The sequence below is a fragment of the Fukomys damarensis genome, unplaced genomic scaffold, assembly GCF_012274545.1.
Source record: "Fukomys damarensis isolate Sample0158 unplaced genomic scaffold, DMR_v1.0_HiC HiC_scaffold_16, whole genome shotgun sequence".
NCBI lineage: Eukaryota > Metazoa > Chordata > Mammalia > Rodentia > Bathyergidae > Fukomys > Fukomys damarensis.
The window spans coordinates 623,747-640,103 of record NW_022900928.1 but is presented as its reverse complement, the minus strand read 5'-3'; the positions used below and the strand labels follow the sequence as shown (position 1 = coordinate 640,103).

The 16,357-nt window shown below is 60.2% G+C and overlaps 2 protein-coding genes across 5 annotated transcripts in view; one reads left to right on the top strand and one right to left on the bottom strand.

Moving 5' to 3' along the window:
- The window catches only part of Chid1 (chitinase domain containing 1), a 31,192-nt gene extending 23,569 nt beyond the window's left edge, over positions 1–7,623 (top strand). For all 4 annotated transcript variants that reach the window (XM_010640376.2, XM_010640377.2, XM_010640379.1 and 1 more), the window contains 4 exons: positions 482–637; positions 7,015–7,095; positions 7,191–7,233; positions 7,444–7,623. In XM_010640376.2, the coding sequence (XP_010638678.1) occupies positions 482–637; positions 7,015–7,095; positions 7,191–7,233; positions 7,444–7,542 (379 nt within the window). In that variant the 3' untranslated portion in view covers positions 7,543–7,623. The remainder of the gene's footprint in view (positions 1–481; positions 638–7,014; positions 7,096–7,190; positions 7,234–7,443) is intronic.
- A 1,665-nt stretch (positions 7,624–9,288) lies between these two features.
- On the bottom strand, positions 9,289–12,661 carry Tspan4 (tetraspanin 4). The gene is made up of 6 exons (XM_010640375.3): positions 11,206–12,661; positions 10,993–11,067; positions 10,332–10,433; positions 10,121–10,252; positions 9,971–10,054; positions 9,289–9,632 (listed from the first exon to the last, which is right to left on the bottom strand). The coding sequence occupies exons 1-6, from the start codon at positions 11,725–11,727 to the stop codon at positions 9,564–9,566; spliced, it is 984 nt and encodes a 327-aa protein (XP_010638677.1). The 5' UTR covers positions 11,728–12,661; the 3' UTR covers positions 9,289–9,563.
- Between the last annotated feature and the right edge of the window lie 3,696 nt (positions 12,662–16,357).

Below are 16,357 nucleotides of genomic sequence, written 5' to 3'. Positions count from 1 at the left end.
CAGACAGCCCTGCCCAAGGCTCTGTGGCTTTGTGCAGTGTCACTTCCTCTGGCCTGTGCCCAGGAAAGGGGGTCCTGTGGGACCCTGACTGGGGTAGCACTGCGTTGAGGGGGTCCACGCACAGCCTTGCTGTCACCTCATCAGTCCTGAGCCACCCTGCTGCCAAGGAGCACGGGAAGCAGATGCAGCCGGCATCTGTCAGGAAGGATAGGAGGCCATGTGTCTGCTGGCTGCTCCACACCTGCATGTGTCCCAGATGCCTGCCTGCCAGTCTGGGGTGGGGAGGCTGTACACCGTGCAGGTGGTGCTGTGGTCCCAGAAGAAGGTGCTAGGCTGCTTTGTGGATGGCCTCGAGGGAAGGTCATTCACTCCCAGTTCTCCCCAAGTCATAAGAGGTGTCAGTCACAGCACAGGAGGAATGTACCCCAGGTCGCTGTCCATGGAACTGACCTGCTTGCTGCCGAAACCCATTGTCCTCCAGGCCTGGCCCCAATGCACCACTGTCGTGGGTTCACGCCTGTGTCCAGGTCCTGGACCCCAAGTCCAGGTGGCGGAGCAAGATTTTCCTGGGACTGAACTTCTACGGCATGGACTATGCGGCCTCCAAGGATGCCCGTGAGCCTGTCATCGGAGCCAGGTGCGCCCAGGGCCCTCCCACGGTGCTTTAGTGTCACTCCCCCAGAGAAGGCGAAGCACTGGGCTGGGGAGGGCAGGGCTCGTGGGCTCATGGGCTTGGGGGTGGAGATGTGTGGCCGGGGCGCCTCAGTCTCAGCTCGGGGAACCCACACTCCCCACAATGCTGGCACAATAGCCCAGGGCTGCAACCAGTGCTGTCCCTGAGCAGAGGCACTGTGTGGGTTCTAGGAGTGCTGAGAGCTGGACAGGTGTGGCTGCTGGGCTTGAGTGTGGCCAACTGGCATTTCCTTCAAGTGCCAGCCTCCTGCAGCTGTGCCCAGCCAAGACTTGCTCCTACCTCGAGTCGTGACCTCTCGGGGTCTCCTGTGCTGCACCTCGCCGTGCGTTTCTGCTCCTGTGACTGCACCTGACTGTGCTCTGCTGCAGCAGAGGCCGCAGTTTCCACTTGTTCCCTGTGTGTGTCCCTGTGGCCCCGCCGCTGCCAGGCTCAGGACTGGTCGCTGGAGTGTGGTTCTATTGCGCCCTGAGCTTGGATACACACGTGCACACTTTTTATCCGAGGAGAAGGCTGTGGGTAGGTTCCGCAGCTGTCTCCACCTGCCCTCCCTCTGCCACAGCTCCCAGAATACTTTCAAGTTTTGTGTTTCACTGTGGTTGCTGTTTTTGATGCTCACTATTTCTTCTGCTGGTCCGCTGTGCCACTAATCTGACCAGTGCTCTTTCATCTCACCAGTAGTGGGTCTCACGTCTCAAGCTTTGTTTGGGTTTTGTTTATGTCTTCCACGTCTCTGCTGAACCCTTGCACTGTGGGATTCCATGGCTCACTGTCCACATCTGTCAGTGCCGAGTCCCGAGTCCACTCTGGGCCGTCCCATGGTGTCTGGGCCTGTGTGGCACCCCTGTGAGCCCAGTGCTCTAAGATCCCCTGCCACACTTCTTGTGGGTTTTACCCTGGGAACACTGGCTATGTTACATCCCAGCAAACCTCCCAGCTTCAGTGAAGTCACCTACAAGTGTGAGAGCTGCCGACCTTCCTGCGGTCCTTTCCTGGACCGAGGCGGGGTGCCCTGCTCTGGGATTCTCTGCAGGTCCCCTGGGGCCAGTGAGCAGAGGCTGGGCTGTCTGCTTTGTGCTGAAGGCCAGTGTTCTGGGGGTGGCGGGGAGCTGATTCCATGGCCCTTGGCTGGACCTGTGGTTCTGTGGAGGTGGCAGTCATCAAGGGAGTTGGGGTGCTTCTCTCCATTGACCCTGGTTCTTCCCTCTCCGAGGGTGCTCATCAGGGCCGCCCCTCACTAGGCCACCCCACTGTTGGGCCCTCTGTCAGTGCGGTCAGGTTAGGCTGTGCTCCTAGCCATGTGGGGAGTGGTAGTCCCACCCCTCTGTATCCACATGGCTGGTTCTGGGGTCTGGGCTCCTGCAGAGGCCTGGGCTGACCAGCTTCTCCTGGATTCTGGCTCTGGGCTCAGCTGTGCAGACAGGATAGGGCAGGGCCTGGCTGAGAAGTGTGGGCAGGGAGTAGTATGGTGGCCTGGAGCTTTAGTGGGTCAGAGGCCAGCCGTGGGTGAGCCTGTGTGGTGAGCTTGGAGATTAGGGGCAACATGAGGTCCCCTTGGGGACAAGCTGGTGTTGGGAGGGGACACGGGTCCTGGCTGTGGTGCTGACTGCTGTGTCTCTACTGTAGGTGTGGGGTGCTTGGTACTTGGCCTCCCAGCCCCTCTCCATCTGTTCGAGCCATCACTGCCTTGTGTTATGGGTACTGTGCCCCTTTACAGTGTCGGCCCTCCTCTGACCCTGGCACTCCTAGGGAGGCTCTGGAAGCCTTGCTGGCATTTCTTGTGACCTCTCCCACACCACACAGGGGTATGGTGCCGGGCTCCAAAGCCCTGGGTGAGGCAGCATGCAGCACTGGTGCCCTGCATGATATAGAAGGAAGAGAAGTGACTCCCACAGCTGCTAGATACAAAGTACGAGTTCATGTTCTCTAGAAATGCTAGGAACAATGGAGGTTAAGAGTAGGAAAAAATTATTGAGAGAAAGATAGCTTCTGTCTAATAAAGACAGCAAGGGGACCAAAAAGTAGGTTACCCACCAACCCTGCTTCTCAAAGGTGTTTTATGAGACAAGGCCATGAGGCTTTTCAAGGTGGGAAAAAATTATAGTCAGTGAGATTACAAGTACAGTTGCTTAAGGAATACTGATCCAATGAGAAATCACAAGGTGGGCAAAACTATGATCAACCAATAAGATTACAAGTATAGTCACTTAGGTAATGGTAATTAAATGGGGATCCAATGGGGAAGCAAGTCACATAGCAAGCGTACAAGCAGTGAGCAAGGACTTTCGGTAAGGGGTGGGTCAGAGATCTTTCACTTAACCTATCTATGATGCCACACAGACCCCAGCACCCCAGGAAGCCTGGCCAGCAGGAGCTGGAGGAGCTTTCCCTGGCTGCAGAGGGAGGTTTGCCAGCCCTGGCTGGGCTCCAAAAGGGAGCTGAGGTTGGCCTGGGGCTGCCGCACGTCTCCACCCTGCTGCCACTGGGTCTGAGTCTGAAGGCTGAGGCCAAGCTGTTGTAAGGCCGTTTCCTCCGGAGCTCTTCCTTGGCTCGCAGATGTCTTCTGCATCCTCGAGGTCTTCTGTATGTGTCTCAGTCTCCTTCACTCTGTGTTTTGCTAGATTCAAACCTAGGCCATTGCTGTGCTGAGCCTGTGCCCTTTCCTGTGGCACCATAGCCTGACAGGAGGATGGTCTCTTTCCTGATGCCTCATTTTAACTTGCTCACCTCTGTAGAGATTGCTTTGCCAACTGTAGACATCCCAAGGTGCTGGGGATTAGGCCTCCCTCCTACAATTTGGGGACATGCTAGGGGTGTGCAGGGAGATGGCAGCAGGATCCAGAGGACTTGCTGCCACCTCCTCCACCCCTGCCTGGGCTGGAAATACAGGCGCCCAGCCCAATCAGATCTCACAAGGCATCAGTGGCCTCTGGATGGCCAGAGTACCACCCTCGATTGTTCTGCAAGGGCCTGGGAGCCTGGGCTCAGGAATTCTGATTAGGAAGGTACATGTGCCAGTGTGGAGCCAGCAAAAATCTGTGCACAAATTTGTGTCCCTCTGTGCACACAGCCACATAGACACTGCCCTCAGGCCTCATGATCTTGCTGGGGCTGGGATTCTGGGCTTCCCCACAGGGAGAGGTGGCACTGCCCCTCCTGCCCAGCTTCCTCCCTGTCTAAAGTGCCCCTCACCTGGCTCCTGGGCTTGTGTGGTACAGGGAGCAGCGTGGGTGCTAGGCAAGCCTGGACAGGTGGTGGCTCCTCAGCCTGGCCTTCCTGGGGCTGGGCAGCAGCATGAGTGCGCACTGTGCAGGGCTCCCCCTGTGAGGATTGAGATTGTGTGTCTGTCCTCGGGCCCCTGTTCGAATGACAACAGGCCCTTCCATGTGGACCAGCCCCCCATGCCGTCCCCTCTGGCTCCTGTGGTCTTGCCCCAGCCAGGTCATTACCCTTCAGAGACAGGGCTGGATGGGCCTCCTGTTTGGATGCTCTGTGGGGTCCCAGAGCTAGAGTCTGTTGTTCCCCATTTGTCCTTGAGGCTCATCTGTCCTCATACCAAAGCCTGCTCATCTCAGCCAGGTGACCAGAGTGACCTGTGGCAGCTCTTCCCCAAGCTCTGATTCCACCTTCTGCTGTTGGCCCCAGGTTCCTGTCACTCACTGCCCTGTCACTACCCTGTGATAGAATAGGGAGCCCACCCTACGACCCTTGCCCGGAGGGCTCCAAAAGGTTCTAAGGTCACCCTCAGGGTTCAGAGGTCATTCACACGTGAAGCTGTGTCAGGCCTGAGAGAGCACTGTTCCCGGGCGGCTTGGGGAGGCGGCCCTGCAATCAGTCTTTCCCCCAACCAGCGCCCACACAGCACTGCCGGCCTCACACCCCTCATGTGCACTGGGGGGGGTCCCAGAGAGGCCACCCGCTGCGCACTGGGGGCACCTGAGGAACCTGAGTAGTTGCTGTCTGCATAGGCCCTAACCCAGCAGGAGGCCTGGCAGGGCTCACTAGGCCCCTCGGACTTTCGGCAGCCCCAGCTCCAACTGAGGCAGCTTCTTGTGCATTTGCTGCCAGCCTATGTTGGGGGACTTAGGCACTGGATCTGGTGACACAGGCTGCTGGGTGTGCTGTCACCTGGAGGCTTTGCTTGGTGTTGTCTCCAGCAGTAGGTGGGCACCAAGCCCTCACACCCATGTTGCCCTCAGCCTGGCCTTAGTGCTGCCAGGCCTGTCCCTGCCCCTTCCTCCCAAGTTTCTGTCAACCTCTTTCACCCAAAATCCAATTTCTCCAGGCTGGGTGTGAAGGGCACCTGGGGTCATGGGTCGTGGCCTCTGCCTTAGAACCAAATCCCATTGTAGGAGACACATTCTGCCCCATCAGCAGAGGTGCGGGACACTTGGCTGAGCAGAATTTGGCCCCCGTGTGCCCAGCCAGGCATCATGGGCACCTTGGCTGATGGCTGCTCCCACACAGGTGAAGCCAGATGTAGGCGCAGGAGCCTCATGTACCAGGGCTGTCTCTGGCCCTTTTGGAACACAGTTGTCACCAGAGCAGGCTGCCATCCCATCAGCCTCCAGCTCTGGGCCATCTGTGGGCCTCTGCCAGCCTGGCCAGCCATCTGCCTGGGGTAGATGTGGGGGTGTGGTCTGCAGAGTGGTACCCATTGGGGATGGTCTGGAGACTCTAGGGGGAGCCCTGGTGGCCTGGTCATTCCCTTCCTTTAGAGCAGCCTGGGCAGTGGACACCCAGTTCAGCTCCAGCAGCAGCCAGGTCTCCACCACCACGCAGGCCCAGGTGTTGATCAGGTTCCCCACTCCAAGGGCTACCCTGGTGAGTCAAGCTGCCCCCCAGTGCCCACTGGCACTGCCCGGCCTTAGCCAGGCCCAGGTGGGAGGCAGGGGCAGCAGGCAGAGCTGAGTTTGTCCTGGCCTGTGAGGCCTGTGCTGCCCCTCCGGGAGCCTGACTCTTGGTGGTGGCTGAGCCCCTCAGGCCTCCCAGGGCCTACAGGAAGACCCAGACCCAGGCCTTGGCTTCTGAGGCACCTGGGGCTCAGTATTCCAGGGTGAAAGACAGAGGTCTGAATGGCCACACCCCATCTCCCAAGGAACCAGCCCTTCCAGGCGTCTGTCGCACAGCTTCACCCTTGGGCTTGCCAGCCCTCTGTCAGAGCCTTGCATCCTGGCTTCCTCCAAAGCCACTTAGTGAACACTGAATGGGGAGCTGCTGTGTGACCTAGTGATTTGAGGGGATCCAAATGGGCATATGCTTCCTTCGGGAGCAGATTGCAAGTCCCTGATGTTTCACAGGGCCAGGCCTGGAAGGGCTTCCCACAGGGACCAGTGAGACAGAAAGGCTTGATCCTGAACAGAAGAGCCCATAGGCCTGGTGCAGTGGCTCTCGGGGTGCTGCCAGGGGCTTGGAGGGGCAAGTCCCACATCATTCCTCCAGTGCCACTGTCCACTTGAGCAGCAGGCGCCTGGAGCAAGTCCATGGGCTGTCCTGCCATCTCCATGTGCCTCGAGTCCCACTGGGTCTGGGAGGGCTGAAGCCTGCAGTTGCCCCAGCTCACAGCCACCTTGGGTTGGCACTGCTGGGCACAATAACAGCTGACCATGCCCCAGGATAGGGGCCTCTGTCTGCCCAGCTCAGAATGCAGCCTCACATGGCTGGGCACCTCAGGTCAGGAGACACACATGTACCACCCATCCCAGATGCCTGTGCCATGTCACCCAAGTGCTGTTCTCCAGGGTGGCCTCTGGTCCTGTCCTCAGGACCCAGCAGGAGCTGCACAGAAATGAGGGGCTGCCAGAATCATCTGCCTGTGGTGCCACGGGCACAGCCTCACAGGCCACCTGCCCTGGTCTCCAGTGTGCCATGCCCTTGTGTCTTCTTCAAGCTTCTTGTGTCCAGGCCTGGACTCATCCTCAGATCAGGCAGAAGGTGTCCCTGAACCCTGGGCCCCTGGTGCCCAGAAAGGACCTGCTGGGCTCTGGACATGGGGTGGACTTGACTCTAGGGGCCTGCTGACTGCTCCCCCTGCCTGCTGTCTCCTTCCTGGGCCTACAGCTGGGTGGGGAGCCCACTGCTCTGGGCAGTGTTTAGGACACGAGTCAGTTCTACACAGCAAGTGGTGAAAGGTCTCCGTGACTAGTGAGGGGCCCTTGTAGAGCCTGGTGCAGCAGGGCCTGGGTGTCACCTTCCTTTTTCAGCACAGGGCAGTGGCTCCTCAACCTGTGGGCCCTGTAACCTCCCTCTGTGACAGCCACATGGGCAGGTAAGGGTGGCTATGGGGTGCGGCCAGCTTCCCATCCACACCCTGGCCTCTCCAGGTACATCCAGATGCTGAAGGACCACAGGCCGCGCATGGTGTGGGATGGCCAGGCTGCAGAGCACTTCTTCGAATACAAGAAGTGAGTGGGGTGTGTACCACCTCCAGTGTGTGCAGGAGCCTGGGTGGGCTGAGCAGGGCCGGAGCCAGAGGTGGACAGTCCCTCTTGTACTGCAGGAGCCGTGGCGGGAGGCACCTGGTCTTCTACCCAACTCTGAAGGTAGTACCCTGCATGGTGGCCAGAGGAGGGCTGGGGGTGTGGTTTGGATTCGAAGCAGCAGCCCTGCCCTGCAGCGACCCTGGCCCCTGCGTGGGAGTCGGCAGCTGCTAGAGGACTTAGTTCCTAGGGCACGAGGGACTCGAGGGCTGGGCAGTTCCCAGGATGGGAGGGGGGCTGGGCAGGTGCCCATGTGTATGTCGGTGCTCAAAGTCCCTGCAGGTACGACTGGAACTGGCCAAGGAGCTGGGCATCGGGGTCTCCATCTGGGAACTGGGCCAGGGTCTGGACTACTTCTACGACCTCCTCTAGACTGCAACCCCAAGCAGACACAAACTGTTCGTAGCCATGGAATGACCATGTGAAATACAGACCTCATTCTTTGTGCTGCAATGTCTGCCGTGGTCCTGGGAATCCCTTCTCATGTAGGGGGTGCCAGCCCTACCAATGGACCCTCACTGCCACCTGCTACTCGCCAAGGGGACAGCCTGGCCCAGTCTCACCTGGTTCAGAGCTTGAGATTGAGCTTGAGTCCCAGACTCTTCCACATCTGGGCTACAGGAGCCACCCCCATACCAACCCCTCCCCCAAGTCCTGGACCACACATAACTGCTCTCTGTGGCAGTGTAGATGTAGGGAGGGCAGTGGAGGACCCATGGGCAGTGTCTAGGATGGGTGTCATAACCAGGACCAGGTACCAGGGGCTGTGACCATCCCAGCTCCAGCCAAGGGCCACTCGGGGTTGTCCACCATCTGCTTCCCCCTCCCCACTGTCCCTAGGGTCCGGAACCCCAGCTGGCCATGGGAGCCCTCTCCCACTCTGGCAGCCAGTCCCTAGTCCCTCTGACCTGAGTGGGTAGATCTGTCTGTCCACAAGCCAGACACCCTGACCAGGACCCTGCCTTGTGAATTCCTGTCCCCCACACTGAAGCTGTGGACCTGAGGTCCTGAGGGCTCAGATCGGGGACTGGCCCCACTTTGGGACAAGCAGAGCTTGAGGTGGCAGCTGGTCTCACTTCGGCTCCAGTCAGACCACCACTGGCTGCATCCTGCCTTGACTGCATCCTAGGATGGTGGCTCGGCACCATGGGGGACAGGCTGTATCCACCAAGGCCTGGGCTGTCCCATACTTCAAGTTCTGGGAAGAGGTGAGGTAGGCTGGGGCAGACAGGAGGAGCCATTGTGGGGACAGCACCACAGCCCCACCTTCCCTGGTCAAGTAGGCATGGTCAAGCTGGACACAGCTCAGCCCCACACCGGCCTCCAGTGAGCCTGGATCACCCCAACCCACATGTGCATGGCAGATGTCAGAAGTGGCTCCCAACCAACCCTACGAGCAGCAAGTGGCCAAGCGGTATGGCCAGGGACTGTCCCAGTTGGGGTCCTTGGGTTGGGTAGAGGCTGCCCCCGGGTTCTGGTTCTGAGCCAGCAGTTGGGTGTAGAGGTACTGAGAGCTGGACAGCATGGTCAGTCTGAGGGGCCAGTGGCTCAAGAGCCACACCCTGACCAGTGCCATGGGTGTTAGGGGATGCTGCACAGTAGAGGTGAGACAGAGGACCTCAGAAGGGGCTGAGTGGGCAGAAAGCCACAGTAGCTTTGTTGCCAGGACCTTGCTCTCATGTGGCTCGGCCGGCTCAAGCTGTGTGGACCACTGACTCAATGTTTTCATGGGTTGAGGACATGGGACAGCAGTTGGTGCCCAGCACCAGGGTCTAGGTCAGTGCCCTGGGAAGCTGTGTCCCAAGCCAAAGGGTGGAACCCCCAGAGATTGCAATGGAGGCAGTGTGCAGTTTGGAGACCAGATGCCCCACAGCTCCACAATTGTACCTTGACCTCAGCCCCCATCACGAGGTGACTGTCCCAAGGTGGCTTGAGAGACATGGACCTTTTGTTAACTCTGGCCCATGCCAAGGGCACTGTTTCTGATGCCCCTGGGTTTATCAAGTCCACACAGACTAAGGAAAGGGCTGGGAGTGCTCCAGAGGGCACAAGAAGCGGGCAGGGCAGGTGCCACAGGCCCCACCACATGCACGAAGTCAAGGGGCAGCCTGCGCACAGCCCACAAGTGCTGCTCACGCTCTTTATTAAATACACCTGGAGCCGTGGTTCAGCATGGAATGTGATGCTGGGGCCCAACCCAGAGCACCAGGGCCAGTGGGCTCCAGGCAGCGAGTCTGAGCTCTTCCACCCCAGCTGAGCCTCACTGAGGTGCCAGCACCTCCCATGCCCAACAGAGCACCGAATCCTGGTGGGAGTGGCGGGAGTGGCGGGCGTGGCTGTGGCCGTGTCCACATGGCAGTGTCCTTTGGCAGAGAAGCAGGCTGGCCGATGGCCTAGGCGCAGTAGGTGTCTGCCTTCACCACTTGGCAGTACATGGTCATGGCAAAGGTCAGGCCCAGAATCTGTGGGGACAGGAAGGGCTGGGCAGGGCTGCTTCAGGGTACCCCTGGGTGTCCACCACCCTGCCTAGCCGGCCATGCCCGCCTGGCCCAGCTGTGACCACCTCAGTTCGGTAGGACTGATGTGCTCTCGGTCTGGAGCCTTCCTGGTGGTGGGTGTGCACTAAGGCCAGGCTGACCCCGACTCCTGAGACCCCAGGCAGCCAGCCTGGGCCTTCTGGAGGGCACAGGGGCTCTGTACCTGGAGACACTGGAAGCCACTTCTGTCCAGGACTCACTCCTCTGAACCTGTGCTTACCCCATCCCCTTACAAGGGTGTGTATGTGCCTGGCCCCACACACCTGCACCAGTGCTGTGCACAGCCCGAAGACACCCACGGCCAGCAGGTTCTCCTGGAGCCAGGCCTTCACCGTCTCATAGCAGGGCTGTGGGAAAGTGGGGTCAATGGCAGTCCTGGCCCCCACAAAACCCTCTCCCTGGGTTGTACTTACCGCCTTCCACCATGTGCCGGGCGCATGCAGCCCGCATCTGTCACTGAATTCCAGACAACAGGAGTCAGGTACGCGTGTGGCATTGTACACCTCAAACCAGTCCGTGTAGTTGGAGACGCCACAGCAGCGGAACTGAGGAGAGGAGGGTTGGCTGAGGCGCGCAAGAGCAGGGGCAGCCACTATCCCACCCCAAAGCAACCGCCTGCCTCACGTCAGTCTGGATGATGCTCCAGGCATTGGTGAGCCCCACGTTGCCCGGCGTGCCATACAGGTGCAGGCCCTTCTTCAGGTCTTCCTGAGCGTACCTGTCGATCTAGGGGGGCAGAGTCATCAGCGATGCAGGCGGATGCTCCCACACACACTCCCTTCCCGCTTTCCAGTCAGTCCTGGCCAGCACCCATCACTAAGGGACACTGCCCAGGCCTCCCGCACTCCCAGAAACCCCCAAAGCCTGGGGCAGCCTCACAGGCTGGGGGGCCCTGGAACCTGAAGTGCAGGTCACGGGTCGAGCAGATTCTTTGTACCCATCTGTGAGTACAAACAGGCCTGCCCCTGCCCTGTAGATCTGGGCCTGCAGACTCCCCAGGAAGGAGCCAGCGAAGCAGTCCGCTCCAGGGCCAGGCAAGACCGCAGATGCCCGGAGCAGCCCGCCACACTCTAGGCAGGGAAGGGTCTGCGGAAGCTCCTGCGGCAGGATGTGGCAGAGCTGGGTGGCCAGATAAGGAGGGTGGGTGGCACTGGGGCAGAGACTGCCCCAAAGTCTGCCCTCAGATGCAGCTCCCACTTAGAGGGAGCACTAAGCCATCAAGGTTCGGCTCTCAGCGGCGGCTGTCCATCTCCCCATCCCCTCAAGCCACGCACTTGGCCCATACCCTGTCAGTGTAGGCAAAGAAGAACACAGCGATGGTGGCCTCCAGCAAGAGCACCAGCAGCAGCATCACAAAGAACTGTGGAAGGTGGAGACGGGCTCAGGGACGGCCCAGTGCCCGCCTCTGGGTGAGGGGTCCCACCCACCCCCAACTCCCCACATCCCGCAGCAACCAACTGGACTCAGGCACCCCCAGCGCGGAGCCCTCAGCACTCACAGTGAGCAACAGGCACTTGTTCTCCTTGAGGGCCCCGATGCAGCCCACGAAGCCAATGGCCATGACGAAGGTGCCGGTGACAATGAGCAGGTTGGCAGCCGACAGGGATGGGAAGGAGGACGACAGGGTGGCAAAGTTCCCCTGGGTGGCGGCCAGCCAGATGCCAACGCCCAGGACACCACAGCCTCCCAGCTGGACAGCGGCACCAGTGGGGAAACGGGGAGAGGGACAGGGTGAGGTGCCCCACAGGCCCGATGGAGAGGCTGCCGTGCCTCTCTGCATTCGGGACACAGCCTGGCCAGGGCAGGCCGTGGCAGCTGTCCCAGGCTTGCTGGTTGGCTGGGAGCCCACACCAGGTTCTATGCACAAGCCAGGTTGGCAGGAGCCCGCAGAGCGCTGGGGACCCAGCCCTGTCCAAGGCAGGTTGGCCACAGGGTGCCTTCCCTGGCATCTCAGCCCCTCTGAGCAGCCTGCACTCCATCCCTGCCCATCATCCCTGGTGGGTAGGATTCTCTGCCCCATGCTTCTACTGCAAGCCAGCACCTGTGCTTGAGGTTTAGACAGAAAGCACTGCTGGATGCTGCTGGCTCAGGGCCCCCTGCAGCTGCCAAGTCCCGCCCAAGGCTGTTCTTAGGGCTTGCAGGACCCTCCCTCTTGCAGCGTGGGCACCAAGCTGGCTGGTGTGCCCTGGCTGTGACCCTGTTTTCAGGCTCCCACCTGGAGAAGCTTCATGGGGCTGGCAGGAGGCTTTGGCATACCCAGTCAGGTCTGGCTACAGGTAGGACACTGAGGTTTGCCCCAGGAGAGGGTCACTTGTGTCCAGCGTGCCACAGTGCTAGGTGACATCCTCACTTCAGGGTTTGTCCCCGCAGCCCTGAGGTTAGCATGGGTCTGCCGGCTCCACAGAGACCCCCTTACCAGGACCAGCCCTGCCCTAGGGCTGACTCTCATGGAGCATCTACAGGGACAATGCTGAGCAGGTGGGCAGCTGGAGGCAGGTGCCCCCTCCTGGTGTTCAGGGAGGCACAGGAGAGCCTGGCCAGGGGCTGGCTCAATCCACAACCATCCTGCCTACAGGCCACAGGCTGGGGTGGTCCAGGTCCTCAGAGTGCCACCCACTCCTGGGCCAGCTCAGGGCACCAGCTGCTCTGCATAGCGGTACCAGGCAGAGCCATACTCAACTGCCCAGCTGCCACCAAAGTCAGAATCCCCAGGCTCAGGAGGAAGAAGGGCAGGCAGGGGACCCTGTCCCCCCAACACCTGCACACAGGAAGGCTGGATGTCACAGGGTCTCAGGCAGCCCTGGCCAACGCTGTCCCCATCCCATTACATGTGAGAGCCACACCTCAGGGTGGAGCCCCAGACCTATGGTCCAGCAGAGGGAAGATAACCATTTAAAACCCAAAATAAGCCAGACATGGTGGTGCACGCCTGTAATCCCAGCACTTGGGAGGCTGAGCAGGAGGATCACTGTGAGTTTGAGACCAGCTTGGGCTACACAGTGAGTTCCAGGTCAGTCTCAACTACATAGTGAGACCCTGTCTCAAAAAAACAAAACAAAACAAAGAAACCCACAATGCCCGCACTGTCTGGCTCTGCCTTCCAAGGACAGCTGGTGGCTCTGTCAGCAGAGCCCCACTGTTGCGCCCCTGGCCCTGTGGGACTCAGAGGGTACGTGGAGGACACTGCTGTGCAGAGCAGCAGGCACCTAGGGGTGGGGGACTGTTCCAGGCAGACGTAAAGGGGAAGGGGTCCCCAAGTCAGCCCTGTTGGGAAGGACACCCTGCCCACCCACCACTGCCACCTGATGGCTGTCACCACCACAGTGTGGCAGACAACACCAGCCACAGCCTCCGGGGCACCTCACTGTGCTCACTCACAGTGTCACATGCCAGGTGAACCCTGCCCCACAGCCTGCCGTCTCTGCCCCTACAGCACACCCTCCAGCACCTTAGTGAAATGCACGCTCCCAGGGAGTAAAATCCCTGTGCCTGTAAGAGCAGCTTTTAAAACATTTTGGCAGGAAAATTACAGCCTCAAAGGACAAGAGAAAATGGACTCGTTAGACTCAGACCCTCAGGCCGACTCTACAGGCTGGAGAGCTGCATCTGTCCCAGATCAAATGTGGGAGCCCAACCCCAACCTTCTCACACCCCCAGCACCTGAGCCCCAGCCCCGGGAGCAGAGCAGCCCCTTCGCCTCTTCCTTGTGCTGCACCCCAGGCCAGGCCAAAGTCAGTGGGCACAGACAGCCCAAGAGAGGGGCCCTGGCCCCACAACCCCACCCCAGCCTATACAGAATCTCCTGGTTAACATCCACACAGCACAGCTGGCCTGGGCACAGCCCGACTATGACTTGCCACCCTGGACTTCCCCAGTTCCCAGGCCCTTGCTGAGGACAGTGACGCTCATGACAGCCCTGGAAGGCTTGCTGGGATCACCCCAACAGCTGCCCGGCCCTGGCATGACCTGGGTACCTGAGCCTCTGCCTTTCCACTCTGTGCATCTGGGTTGGCCCAAGGCTGGGTATTGGGGAACCTGTGTCCCCTCCAGCTCACTGGGGTGAATGACAGCCAGCTTCTGCCCACTGCTCCTCCAGACATATGGCTCAGGCTGGCAGAAAAGTGTGGCAGCCATGTCTTTGGATCAGGTGAGGGCTGGGTCTCCACAGGGGCTAAGGCTATGTCCAGACCAGAAGCCTCTACCTGTTGGGCGAGAACTTTGCCACCTTGACTGGGATGCCAGTTACACAGGAGGAGTGTGCTTGTCCACTCACATGGAAAATGACTTGTGTTCTCCTGAGCCCCCCCGCCCAGGACAGCCCCAAAGCCTCCTGAACCCTGGCCAGTCACTGCCATGGTCCATCAGTCACCGAGTCCCCACCAGACAGCACAGTAAGTCCTTCCCTTCATCCCAACTGTCACTGGCAGCAGAGGGAGTCCCCTGTGTCTAGCTCTGCCCCATCCCTCCTGCGCTAGGCTGAAGTCTGCTGTCCCTCAAACATCTCCTCGGAGGCAAAAAAGCCAAGGCCACAGGCCCTGCCCCACAGCTGCTGTCAGCTTTAGACAGAGGTCTGAGACACAGGGTTTCCTTTAGATGACAGAGTGGGTGCTGAGGCTGCCACCATGACATGCAGGTGGGATGGGGTGGCCTCTCCCCTCCCAGCAGAGGGTAGGCAGACACAGGGTCTCCTCCAGCCTGGGGTCCAGCAAGGTTGCACAGGTAGGACAGGAGCTGAGGGGCATCCACACCTGTTTACCCCTGCCGAGTACATGGAAAAGCTGAGGCCTCAGAGAAGGATGGGCTTACTCACAACTCTTCACGTCTGGGCAGGGCTGCCCCCATCAGGCCCTAGCTAGGCCTGGAACACCCCTGCAGGGAGCAGCTGGGCCTCTGCTGAGAGTTGGAGCTGGGGAGTCACACCTCAAGCAGCCACATCCCGGACAGCCAGGCTGCACACCCAAGGCCCAGGCCCAGCATGGCCACAGTGGAGCCATGCAGACGTCCTCACACTGCTGGCTGCCCCAGGGTGGGGGGAGGGGGGGTAAAGGGAGCCAGGCTAGGCCAACTCCCCCATCCCTGGGGACCTCGACCTCCATTATGAGAAGAGCTCTGCTGGCAACAAGGAAGCTGACGACACAGCCAGAGGCCTGATACAGGATCCCAGGGGCCACACAGCTCCAGCCCCCACCACCACAAGCTAGGGTCTGCGCCCCGCTCACTCCCGTGAGGACAGGGCTGCCAGAAGACACCCAACCGTCCAGTGACGCCAACCTCAGAGGAAGCCTGGATAGGGCTCAACCACTGAACGGATGCCCATGTCCCTGCATGAGGCCAGTGTCCCACTGGACTGCTGCTCAGGGAGCTTGGGGGAACACCGAGGCTGTGATAGGGGGTATGTGCCCGTGTCCCACTGAACATGGGGACAAAGTCAGGTTCCAAGAAATGGGTGCTCCAGCCACTGCTCCTCAGTCACACCCTTTCCCCAGCCAGAAAGGGGATCCAATCAGCACCACTCTGGGACAAAGGTGGCCCTCACAGCCACCTCTGATCAAAGCCCATACAGCCCCTCCAGAAGATTTCATCCCTTCTGTGTGGGCAGGACCTGTCTCAGACCCGCTGGGCACCTGGCTGGGGTGGGAGAGGCTGGGGCTGGTGCAAGACATCATGTGGATAATAAAGGGACCGTTTTCCAGCCCAGATGTCCCAGCAGGCTCCGGGCTTGTTCCCTCCAGGGGCAGGAAGCCAGGCAGCGGGCAGCAGTGTGCCCACTCTGCAGCTGGCAGCGAGGCCGAGAGCCCCACCTGTCCAGTAGGCTGGACTGCTCTCAGACAGAGACCTCCTTGGAGGGCCCCTGGTTCCTGCTGCAGGCAGCATCAGGGAGGAGGGGAAGGTCTGTGTGGCAGGTGCCTGCTGACCCCACAGAATGCCAGCCAAAGCTCACACCTCACCTGCTACCTGCCCTCCAGCTCTGGTCATGCTGGCCCTGCTCCCTGTCACAGTCACCTACAGCCATCACACACATGGGACTCTGCTAGGCCGTAGCTGGTGCCCTGAAGCTAGCCAGCCCCCAGCAGAGCACAGCACACCTGCCCTTCTGTCAGCCCTCCCAGGGGAGGGACCCTGGAGCAGCCCAAGCTGTGACCCGTCCAGCCCAGTGACTCCACCCCTGACACAGTCACAGCAGCCAGCAAAGAAGGGAGGGCAAGAAGACAAATCCAGTCCTGAACTGTATCCTGCACAAACAAGCAGCCCTCACCCCATCACGGGAGGAGACAACTGGCTCTGAGCGCAGAGACCCTGGAATGACCTTGGCTGCTTCTCCCCCAAGCCTCTGATGAAGCCCCAGGCCCAGCCTGCAGTTACACTCACCCCCAGTCCAGGCTTATCTGAGCGGGTAGTAGTGCTGCGGGGTGACAACTCTGCCCCCATCTAGTGGGAGGAGACGGCCCTCTCCTTTGTGCCCTTAAGTCCCACCCGGAACCCCTACACATCTGACCATTAAGGGGCGCTCTGTTCCCCAGCCCACCGGACAGCGCCTGGGGCCACCGCGACTCCCCACAGAAGAGTCAGGGAAGTGCAGTGGGTGCTGGGGGCGGGGCAGCCGTCGGGAAGGAGGCGGGAGGGGGGGGGGCACGGAGCGGGACTCCAGG